The sequence below is a fragment of the Rhineura floridana genome, chromosome 8 (genome assembly GCF_030035675.1).
Source record: "Rhineura floridana isolate rRhiFlo1 chromosome 8, rRhiFlo1.hap2, whole genome shotgun sequence".
In the NCBI taxonomy this organism is placed as follows: Eukaryota; Metazoa; Chordata; class Lepidosauria; order Squamata; family Rhineuridae; genus Rhineura; species Rhineura floridana.
The window spans coordinates 103,954,716-103,966,314 of NC_084487.1; the positions used below are offsets into that span (position 1 = coordinate 103,954,716).

The 11,599-nt window shown below is 45.2% G+C and overlaps 1 protein-coding gene across 1 annotated transcript; it reads left to right on the forward strand.

The window, feature by feature from the left end:
• The first annotated feature begins 2,618 nt into the window (after positions 1 to 2,618).
• LOC133390844 (uncharacterized) lies at positions 2,619 to 8,450 on the forward strand. Its single transcript, XM_061640263.1, has 2 exons — positions 2,619 to 4,652; positions 6,974 to 8,450. Exons 1-2 carry the CDS (start codon positions 3,330 to 3,332, stop codon positions 7,034 to 7,036), a joined length of 1,386 nt encoding a protein of 461 aa, XP_061496247.1. The 5' UTR covers positions 2,619 to 3,329; the 3' UTR covers positions 7,037 to 8,450.
• The last annotated feature ends 3,149 nt before the right edge of the window (positions 8,451 to 11,599 follow it).

The following is an 11,599-nucleotide window of genomic DNA, read 5'->3' on the forward strand; positions in this document are numbered from 1 at the left end:
TGTAGGGCCTCCAACACCCGACGTCTCAACACAGTAGGAATGACAACTCTATTTCCCCACAGGAGGCATCCCTTGTGCACTAATAATTCATATGGTTTGGATAGAAATGGTCTGAATTTCTCCTCAAGCTTCCCTAATGGCCATCCCCTCCACACCCAGTTGAGAACACGGGCAAGAACTGGGTCCTTGGACAATGCACAGGCAATATTCCCAGCATGGAGGGGTGGTTCTGGTAATGACTCTAACAATAGCACATCCAACGGAGGGGTTTCATGAACCCCAGCAGAAGAGAGAGGAAGATGGCTCAAAGCATCAGCATGGGCAATGCTCCTGTCAGGCCAATGTTGCAATGTGTAATCATACGCGTTCAGGAAAATCACCCACTTCAACATGTGTGGAGATAGTATTTGAGGTGTCTGCTGGTTAGGGGCAAACAATCCCAATAATGGGTTGTGGTCAGTAGCAATAGTGAATGGTTGACCATAGACATAGTCATGGATTTTTTTTTATGCTAGCCACAATAGCCAGGGCCTCCTTATCAATTTGGGCATAATTCCATTCTGTTGAAGACATTGTTCTGGAGTAGAAAGTGATAGGCACCTCCCAAGAGTCCTCAAGTTGGTGGCTAAGGACAGCTCCAATACCATACGGAGATGCATCACACGTGAGAATCAAGGGCTTCCGTTCATCATAGTGCACCAAGTCACTGTCAGATGATAACAGGTGTTTTACATCATGGAAAGTCTTATCATCCTGCATGCTTGTCAAAAAGGTGATGCAATAGTTCTGCCACTGTAGCCTTATGTTTCAAGAAGGCGTGATAGAAATTCAAAAGTCCTAAGAAGGCTTGGAGTTCCTGTTTATTATGGGGCACTGGAGCTTCATGAATTGCTTTAAATTTTTCTGGGGTAGGCCGAATGCCATCAGCATCAATCCTGTAGCCAAGGAATTCAAGTTGGGAAACACCAAATACACATTTTTCATGCTTGACCCAGAGACCAGCAACAGCAAAATGGTGCAATACATCCCGCACCTGTGAGGCAAGTTCAGCAATGGAGTTGCCAGCAACCAAGACATCATCAAAATACAGTATGGCACCAGGTACTCCTTTGAGAATGTTCTCCATTAAGCTCTGAAAGTTTCCAGGGGCCACAGAAACACCAAACTGGAGGCAATTTACTCTGAATGCTCCACAATGAGTGGAGATAGTCTGAGCATCGGCAGTAGCATCATCTACAGACAGTTGCTGATAGGCCTAGTCCAGGTCAAACTTTGCAAAAGCTTTTCCTTGTGAAAGTGATGCCAAAAGATGACTCACCACTGGGATTGGATATGGATGCTGGATCCATATGGATATGGATAGTGCACTTGTGGTCACCACAAATGTGGATGTCGCCATTGGCCTTCAATGGAGTGACAATGGGTGTCTCCCATGTAGGGTGTGTCACTGGCTCCAAGATGCCTTGCTGTATGAGGAGATTAAGTTCAGCATCAATCTTTGCTCACAGTGCAAACGGAACATGATTGGGTTTCATATGGATGGGGGCCACAGTAGGATCAAAGAACACTGAAATAGGAGGCCCCTTATATTTCCCAAGACCTTTATCAAAAACAGCTTTGAAATCATTTAGGATGCTATCCCATAATGATTCACCAATCTGGTGGACCCCCGTGAGAGCAATGCCCAATGGCTCAAACCAGTCTAAGCCAAAGAGACTGGTGCAATGCTCTTTGAGCAACGAATAACTGTAAAGTTCCATGGAAAGTTTGGTAATGCACCCAAACTTCACAGACACCCTTTACTGGAACCTGATTTTCCTGGCAATCAGTAAGTTTGAAGTGGAAAGGGACAATTTATGGGCCCCCACAAGGAAATATTTGCTGGTAGGTTTCCGATGAGATGATAGTATAACCTGAGCCTGAATCAACTTCCATGGTGCATGGAGTGCCCTGGATGGTGACTGTCACCTTCACCTTTCTCACATTGGCAGAGTACTGCAGCCCTGGCTTGATGTGGTTAATCACCTCCTCTGCGTTGTCATATGTGGAAAACTTCTGTATAGTGTATGTGTTACTGCTTTGTGTCCTTGATGGTGTTTTCCTTTCCACCGCATTTCTGGGGGTGGCTGCTTCTGCTTTGGCTTGGCATACTCGCTCAATATGCCCAACATTTTGACAATACCGATGTCATGCCTGTTTGATCCCCTTAATTATTTTCCTGGGTCCCTGGTCATAGATAGTTAAATCCTTTGATATTTTTTCATCCCGGAGACCCGGTGATTTTTACAGCCCCAGCTGTATCAGCTTACTGCAAATTGGCACCTCTTTATCAGCAAGAGGGGCCTGGTTCCGTCAAGGCCGTAAAAACTCCTACGGCTTGTTATGGGAAACCAGGAGGGACGGGGCCTGGTACTGTGGGAGCATCGTTTCATCATTCCTGTGCTGGAACTGCTAAATTAGTTGATTGCTCCCAGCTGAGGCAAGGATTTTTCTCTATAAGAGAAGGCCTCAGCTCTTGGGCTGTGTTCCACTTGTGGGCACCACCTTGCTTATGGTGATGCTCTGCGGTGGCTCCACTATACTTCCTGACCGGCCGTCCCTGAGGGGAGGGACACTAACTCCTGAGACAGAGCTGAGGCTTGTAAGTACAATTGAGGCAGTTAGTTTTATTATTTTCATTTTTGTGCCAAGAACCTTTATATCTTGTTTGTTATATACCTTGCCCCTTTTGGGTGTTGGTTTTAGGATTTGATTTGCTGCTCCAAATTAATTGTATGTACCTTTTTATCTTTTGTACCCTTTACCCCTTTTCTTATTTTCTTTTTTTAATAAACTTTACTTATTTTAAAGCAACGTGTGTTTATTCCAGAGAAGGGGTTCAGTTACTAAGTTCAGTCCTGGCTGCTTGACCAAACTACCGTGTACTAGAGGAACATTTTCACTTAAGACTTCTGAAGGGGCCAGGAGGGTATTGAGCCTCTGGTCCTGAGAGGCTTGGGTGTTCAGTGGGCTCTGGGGGTCCCTTCACCCCAGAGTGTTTAACCAATAGAAGGGTGGTGGCAGTACTACCGTGCAGGGTTGGTGTAAGCATACACAGCCCTAGCAGACCAGGTTGCTAGGATCAATTGCCCAAGGTTGGGGATTGATTCCTGGGACAGTAAAAGTAGGAGGAGGGGAACTCCCTGCTTTCACTACATGTTGGCAGCGTTTGGGGTCGAAAAAGACTGAACCTATCTCTGGTTAAACATAGTTGTGGAAAAGGTACAATTGGATAAATTACAATTATTAAAGATTCTGGCACAAAGGTTTGTTGTTTTTGGAAAGTCAGGATGGATACAAGATCTAAACAAAAGAAGGCATTAGATCAGGTTTCCACTGAGAGTAGTGATGAGGAACAAACAGAGATGTTACCTCAAGGCAATTTTGAAGCAGCAGGAGGCAGTGCAGAGGGGCTGCCAGTCCAAAGCTTTACTCCGGAGGGAGAACGAGCACCGTCACCGGTACGGGGTCGACGGAGTATGGATAGCCAAGTTAGCCAGAGTGGGGGTGTGCCACCCATGGATATGTGGGCAGAAATGCACAACTTCTTCTCGAAACAGATGGCTCTTATGACTACCCTTGTACAACAACAACAAGCTTTTGCCCCACCAAGCCAAGGACTGAGGTCTGGCAGAGTGTGTTTGGGAGGAGCGGATCCAGCAGATTTTCCGTTTTATCAAGCGGGAGAGGATATCTCCGAGTTTTTTTTAATCTTTGAGCAAGCGTGTGTGGACCAGTCTTTAGACAAAAAATACTGGATGAAAATTCTACGCACTCAAGGAAAGGGAGAGTTAAGAAGTCTAATGTGTAAACTCCCGAGAGAGCTAGCTGATGATTATGAAAACTTTGTAAAATTGGCAACAGCCCAGTTTGCGCTATCCACCAGGGCATGTTACCAAAAGTTTGAGACTTTGACAAAAAAATCAAAAGAGACGTTTTCAGCATTAAGCGCTCGTACTGCTCAAGCTATGGATTTGTGGATTGCAGCTGCAAAAGCTAATACTTTTGAGCAGTTAAGGACTGTGTATACTCTGGAGAAATTTTACAAAATGTTGCCAAGAGAGCTTGCCGCAGCGGTGCGAGGCAAAAAGCCAAAAAGCTTGCAAGAAGCCGGTCATTATGCTGATGAACTAGATTCCTTTCAGGACAAAGAGGAATTGCCTAAAGCATATGTTAAAAAACCGGGCAATTACAAAGGGAATCAACCAGCGGGTGGAGGAAGTGAGTGGAAGAAAAAAACGTGGCCATCTGTAGTTAAGTCGGAGGACAAAGGGGAGAGCTCTGTTCCTGCTGCTGTTCCCGTGCGTCCGCCAGTTTACCAACCGAGTAAAGCAGTTTTGGAGAATTTATGCTTTCTATGTAAACAACCGGGGCACAGAAAGGACCAGTGTTCCCAACTGAGTAAGAAGCAGAATGTGAGTGTCAGCAAAGGGACTAAAATAGCGGTAGTACAGAGAGCCCGTGATTATGAAGAACCAGGAGGGCAGTCATCTCCAGAAATTTCCCGTTGGTCGTCTTCGGATTCTAATTCCGACCAGGACTGGGAGTTTTCAGCTCCTAGTACTGAGAATAGTCCCATCACCCAAAGGAAAGGAAGTAAACAGACTCCTGCGGTGAGTGTTATTCAACCGGGAGAAAAGAAGGGGGGTGGAAGGAAAAAGCCAACCCAGGAACTACTCCAAAGCGGGAAGGGAGAGAAGGAACGACTCCCTGCAGACAACGTTAACTATTCCTGTTTGCCTGGCCAGATTGCTTGGTCCAACAAAATGTTTAAAGAGACTATTTTTGTGAATTATGTTAAGTTAACGGCCTTTCGCGATTCGGGCAGTGAGGCATCGAGTTTATCTCGCCATTTAATTCCGCCTGAATTAATTTTACCAGGGATTAAAGCGTCAGTACATGTTTATGGGATGTCTAATAAACTTTGTGATGTGGCTGATGTTTGGATTTCATATAAAAACTGGTCGGGAAAACATAGAGTATTAATTCATGATTACTCTGACCAGTTTTTTGATTTCCTGTTGGGGAATGATATTGCCTATGCACATTATTTACATAATCAGAAGGCTGGAGATGTGAATGTAAATGTTTTAACTAGAAGTGCAGTTAAGAAATTAGAGCGCGAACCTGATATTGAAATTTTACCACTAGATGGTGCTGTGACACGAGAAGTTGATGATTTAAACCAGCCGCTGCCAAACGGAGCTGGGAATAGGGATGCTGTTGAATCTCCTGAGGAAGAGTTGAAATTAAATTCTGTTCGTTCTAAGGCGTTTAGGGAAGCTCTCCTACAAGATGAAAGTTTGCAAAAATGTAGGGAAGCTGCAGACAATGCTCCCTTGAAATTGTCTAAATCTGTGACCGTAAGATTCTATTGGAAAAATGGGTTGTTATACAGAGAGCATGTGCCGCAGGGTGCATCTGTGGATTGGAAACCTGTTAAACAACTGGTAGTTCCATCAGCGCATAGGCTGGAAGTGTTACAATTGGCTCATGATGCTATCAGTGGAGGCCATTTGGGAATAAAAAGAACTTTAGCACGAGTAACTCGTTGCTTTTATTGGCCCCAGATTGCAAAAGGGGTGCAGGATTTTTGTAAAAGCTGTTTAACCTGTCAGTTAGTAGGACATGCTAGGGATCACCCTAAAATGCCTATGCAAGTTTCTGAGATCATAGCAGAACCATTTGCCCGGGTCGCAGTGGATATTCTTGGTCCACTGAATGTGACGCCTAGTGGGAAGAAATTTATTTTGACTTATATAGATTATGCAACACGATTTGCTGAAGCAGTAGCTCTAAGCAGCATTACTGCCACGGCTATTTCAAAGGCTCTATTAGAAATTTTTTCTCGGTGGGGATGCCCAAAAGTTATCTTATCAGATCAAGGCCCAGGTTTTGTAGCTAAACTCACTAAAAAGCTATGGGAGATTGCTGGGATAGAACATGTGATGTCTGTGCCTGGACAGCATGAATCCAATGGACTTTGTGAACGTCTGAACCTGACTCTAGGAAGAATGTTAAGGGCACATGCTGTAAAACATTCAGGTAACTGGGATGTGGCCTTGCCGTTTCTTATGTTTGCCTATAGAGATACCCCCCAGGCCAGTTTAAAATCTTCTCCAAATCAGTTGGTATTTGGCAGGGATATTACAGGTCCCCTGTCTTTGTTAAGGGCAGATTGGGAAGGAAAGATGGAATTCTCTTCTGTACCAGTAACCACATATTTACAAAACTTGCGTGAGACCCTAAAGGATGCATTGGAGACTGCCCATGAGAATTTAGCAGAAGCCCAGCAACAGCAAAAGGCTTATTATGATTCTCATACTAAGGCACGTCGTTTTGCAGTGGGTTCTGAGGTGCTGGTGTTAAAACCACAATCAGGATCTAAGTTGTCAGTAGCCTGGACTGGGCCTATGCTGGTTAAGGCACAACTGAGTGATACCAATTACTTATTGGCCTATCCTGATTCAAAAAAGAAACCAAGGGTTTACCATATTAATACCCTTAAGCAATTTTGGTCTAGGGCAAAGCTGGTTTTGGCCTGCACTAGGGCGAAAGAGCAGGAAGAAGGGTTTGTGGACCTAGTGGCAGAAAGTCAACAAGAAGGGGGTATTGATGAGGTTTTTTTTTCTGATAACTTGGAATATGAACAATGTTCACAACTACGCCAAGTTTTGGTAGATTTTCAATCTTTGTTTTCTAGTAAGCCAGGAAAAACACATTTGGCAAAACATTCTATTTTGACAGGTGATCATCCACCAATGCAGTCCTCCCCTTATAGGGTAACTGGGCCACATGCTAAAGCGGTGGAAAAAGAAATACAGGCCATGTTAGACTTAGGGGTTATTGAACCTTCTGTTAGCCCCTGGTCTTCCCCCATTGTGCTGGTAGCCAAGAAGGATGTTAATGAAATTCGTTTTTGTGTGGATTACAGGAAATTAAATTCAATCACCCAAGTGGATCCATACCCCTTACCCAGGATGGACCATCTGATTGAAAGGTTGGGGGCTGCTAAGTTCATCACCACCTTGGACCTAACTAAGGGTTACTGGCAAGTACCCCTAGATGAAGATGCTGTCTTGAAATCTGCCTTTGTTACCCATATGGGCTTGTATCAATTTAAAATGATGAGTTTTGGGCTTAGGAATGCTCCTAGTACGTTCATGAGATTAATAAATTCTGTCCTGAATGGTTTAGGAGATTACGCCTGCGCCTATCTTGATGATATCGTGGTGTATAGTGGGGATTGGGAATCCCATGTGAAACACTTAAGAACTGTATTTCAAAGGCTGCAGGATGCAGGACTTACCATTAAAGCCCAGAAGTGCCAATTTGGGTTGGGAGAGGTTTCCTATTTAGGCCATAGGGTGGGTAGTGGCTGTTTGAAACCTTTGGATGCCAAAATTGAAGCAATTACTAATTGGCCAATACCTCAAACCAAGAAACAAGTTCAGTCATTCTTGGGGCTTGCTGGTTACTATCGGCGTTTCACTCCCCACTTCAGTAGTCTTGCCACTCCTTTGACTAATTTGTGTAAGAAATGCAAACCAGCACGAGTGGTGTGGTCGTCCGATTGCCAACAGGCCTTTGAGGCTTTAAAGGCTGCATTAATAAATTACCCTGTTTTAAAAGCCCCAGACTTTGCTGAACCCTTTGTGGTACAGACTGATGCTAGTAATTTTGGTTTGGGTGCTGTACTCTTGCAGAAGGATACGGATGGAGAACTCCACCCTGTAGCCTATCTGAGTAAAAAGCTAATAGAGCGAGAGCGCCATCTAGCGACCATTGAGAAGGAGTGTCTTGCTATAGTTTGGGCCCTGGAGAAATTAAGGCCGTATCTTTGGGGACGTCACTTCCAATTGCAAACGGATCACTCTCCCCTGTGCTGGTTGTCCAGAATGAAGAATTCAAACCAAAAACTATTGAGGTGGGCTCTGTTATTACAAGATTTTGATTTTACCATAAATCATGTGGCTGGGAAGAATAATAAAGCCGCCGATGCTCTATCTCGTATGTATCATTTAGATGATTAATGCTGATCTTGTGATTTGTAACTGATCTTGCCATGTTATGCCTGAAATTCTTTTTAATAAATGTATAATTTAGTTTGTATTTTAAGGTGATAATCTTTTTTGATGTCTTCTAGAGCGATGATATCAAAGGTGTTCAACCTTTGATGTCATCTTCCTCGAAAGGGGGCGTGTCATGCCTGTTTGATCCCCTTAATTATTTTCCTGGGTCCCTGGTCATAGATAGTTAAATCCTTTGATATTTTTTCATCCCGGAGACCCGGTGATTTTTACAGCCCCAGCTGTATCAGCTTACTGCAAATTGGCACCTCTTTATCAGCAAGAGGGGCCTGGTTCCGTCAAGGCCGTAAAAACTCCTACGGCTTGTTATGGGAAACCAGGAGGGATGGGGCCTGGTACTGTGGGAGCATCGTTTCATCATTCCTGTGCTGGAACTGCTAAATTAGTTGATTGCTCCCAGCTGAGGCAAGGATTTTTCTCTATAAGAGAAGGCCTCAGCTCTTGGGCTGTGTTCCACTTGTGGGCACCACCTTGCTTATGGTGATGCTCTGCGGTGGCTCCACTATACTTCCTGACTGGCCGTCCCTGAGGGGAAGGACACTAACTCCTGAGACAGAGCTGAGGCTTGTAAGTACAATTGAGGCAGTTAGTTTTATTATTTTCATTTTTGTGCCAAGAACCTTTATATCTTGTTTGTTATATACCTTGCCCCTTTTGGGTGTTGGTTTTAGGATTTGATTTGCTGCTCCAAATTAATTGTATGTACCTTTTTATCTTTTGTACCCTTTACCCCTTTTCTTATTTTCTTTTTTTAATAAACTTTACTTATTTTAAAGCAACGTGTGTTTATTCCAGAGAAGGGGTTCAGTTACTAAGTTCAGTCCTGGCTGCTTGACCAAACTACCGTGTACTAGAGGAACATTTTCACTTAAGACTTCTGAAGGGGCCAGGAGGGTATTGAGCCTCTGGTCCTGAGAGGCTTGGGTGTTCAGTGGGCTCTGGGGGTCCCTTCACCCCAGAGTGTTTAACCAATAGAAGGGTGGTGGCAGTACTACCGTGCAGGGTTGGTGTAAGCATACACAGCCCTAGCAGACCAGGTTGCTAGGATCAATTGCCCAAGGTTGGGGATTGATTCCTGGGACAGTAAAAGTAGGAGGAGGGGAACTCCCTGCTTTCACTACAACCGACACTGTGCATCTCTGCCACAGCTGTTACATTTCACTGGAGAAACTTGTCTGGATCTCGGAGGTCCTGCAGCACGTACTCTGGTTGATGAGCATTTGCACTGCAGCCTGTGGATCTCTAGAAGTTGTTGATTTGAATCTTTAGCCAGCTGAGTTTCTCAACAGGTTGAGTTTCTTTCCAAGTGCACTACTCGGGTGCTTGCTGCTGCTGCTTCTGTAGCCAGAGCTTCCTCTAATGCAGTCTTGAACATGAGCTGTCCTTTGGCAAACAGACACTGTTGCAGGACCTCATCATGCAACCCACAGACCAGGCGATCATGCAGCATCTCCTCAAGGTTTGGGAAATTGCAGTGTCTTGCCATGCGTCTAAGTTCAGCAACATACAATGACACACTCTCTGTTGGGCCCTGATTTCATTTGTAGAAAGAATTACGTTGTGCTATTTCAGACAGTTTTGGAGAGAAATGTCCTTGTAAAGCATTCAGGATATTTTCATGAGATGTATTAGCAAGTTTTGCTGGTGCTAGAGGGGCCTGGGCTAGGTCAAAGGTGTCCGGCCCACAGACACTGAGCAACACAGCAAGCTTCTTCTCTGACTCTGTAATGCCATTTGCTGCCAAGTAAAACTCCAGCCTGGCTGCATAACTTTCCCACTTGCTGGGACATGCAGGGTTAAATTCTTCAAGATGCCCTTGGGTGGCCATATTCCACAAGATACACATTGACCTAGGCTGCTTTCACACATGGGGCTAATAGTGCTAGTTTAACGGATTAAAAAGGTAGCGCTTCGTTCCGGATTTCAAAAATCCCTTTCACACTGCAATACCTGTAATACCAGCATTTTGCACAACAGTCTTTCACACACAGAGCAGAGTTTTTCTCCCCCCCCCTTCATTCAGCCTCATGCTACACCGGATGAGCAGGTCTTCACTTACCTTTGGTTTGAGGCCTGTTCTTTTGGTGCGTGGGGGGGGTTTGAAAGAGGCGCGATCGTGATCAGCTGAGAGGCGCAGCAGCACAGCAGCAGAGGCACTGGTTGAGCACAAGCAGCAGCAGCACAGGCTGCTCTCAGGAGCAGCTGGGATAGGCTGGGAGGCACAGCGGTGGCAGCGCAGCAGCGCGTGAAGGCTGCATGCTTGGAGGGCTGTTGGTAAGGGCGGGGATGCACTGCATGCTGGGATGGCTGTCACGTGAGCAGCGGCAACTAGCGCAAAACTCCCACAATCTTCTGGGTTCCCAGCCTGCTATCGGAATTTTTCTGGTAATAATAATAATAATAATAATAATAATAATAATAAATTTAATTTATATGTCGCCTATCTGGCCAATGGCCACTCTAGGCGACGTACATAAGAAGAATTAAAATACAATACAGTAAAATACAATAATACAAGTAAAACAGTGCAGCAGCAAGTAATAATAATGCAGGGTATGAGGCATTTAATCATAACAATTAACCCTCCCCGGAAGTCCCAAAGGCCTGTTGAAAGAGCCAGGTCTTTAAGGCTTTGCAAAATGCATTTAGGGAAGAGGCGTGCCATAGATCATGTGGGAGGGAGTTCCAAAGAGTGGGGGCCGCCACTGAGAATGCCCTCTCTCTAGTTCCCGCCAATCTAGCTGTTTTTGTCGGCGGGATTGAGAGAAGGCCCTGTGTGGCTGATCGTGTCGGGTGACATAATTGATGGCGTTGCAGGCGCTCCTTTAGATAAACTGGGCCGAAACCGTATAGGGATTTAAAGGTTAATACCAACACCTTGAATTGGGCCCAGAAAACAACTGGAAGCCAGTGTAGATCGAACAACACTGGTGTGATGTGATCCCGGCGGCGACTATTCATAAGTAATCGAGCCGCCGCGTTTTGTATAAGTTGTAGTTTCCGGACCATTTTCAAGGGTAACCCCACGTAGAGCGCGTTACAGTAATCCAATCGAGAGGTGACCAGGGCATGTACTACCAGTGGGAGCTGATGAGCAGGAAGGTAGGGTTGCAGCCTTCGTATGAAGTGTAGTTGATACCAGGCTGCCCGGCTCACTGCCGAAATCTGAGCCTCCATGGACAGCCTGGAATCAAGTACAACCCCAAGGCTACGGACCTGGTCCTTCAGGGGTAGACTCACCCCGTTGAACTTCAGGTCAACATCTCCCAACCTTCTCTTGTCCCCCACGAGCAGCACCTCGGTCTTATCGGGGTTCAACTTCAGCCTGTTCCTTCCCATCCATCCACTCACGGATTCCAGGCACTTGGACAAGGTCTCCACAGCCAACTCTGGTGAAGATTTAAATGAGAGATAGAGTTGAGTGTCATCTGCATATTGGTGACACTGCAGCCCAAATCTCCTAATGATTG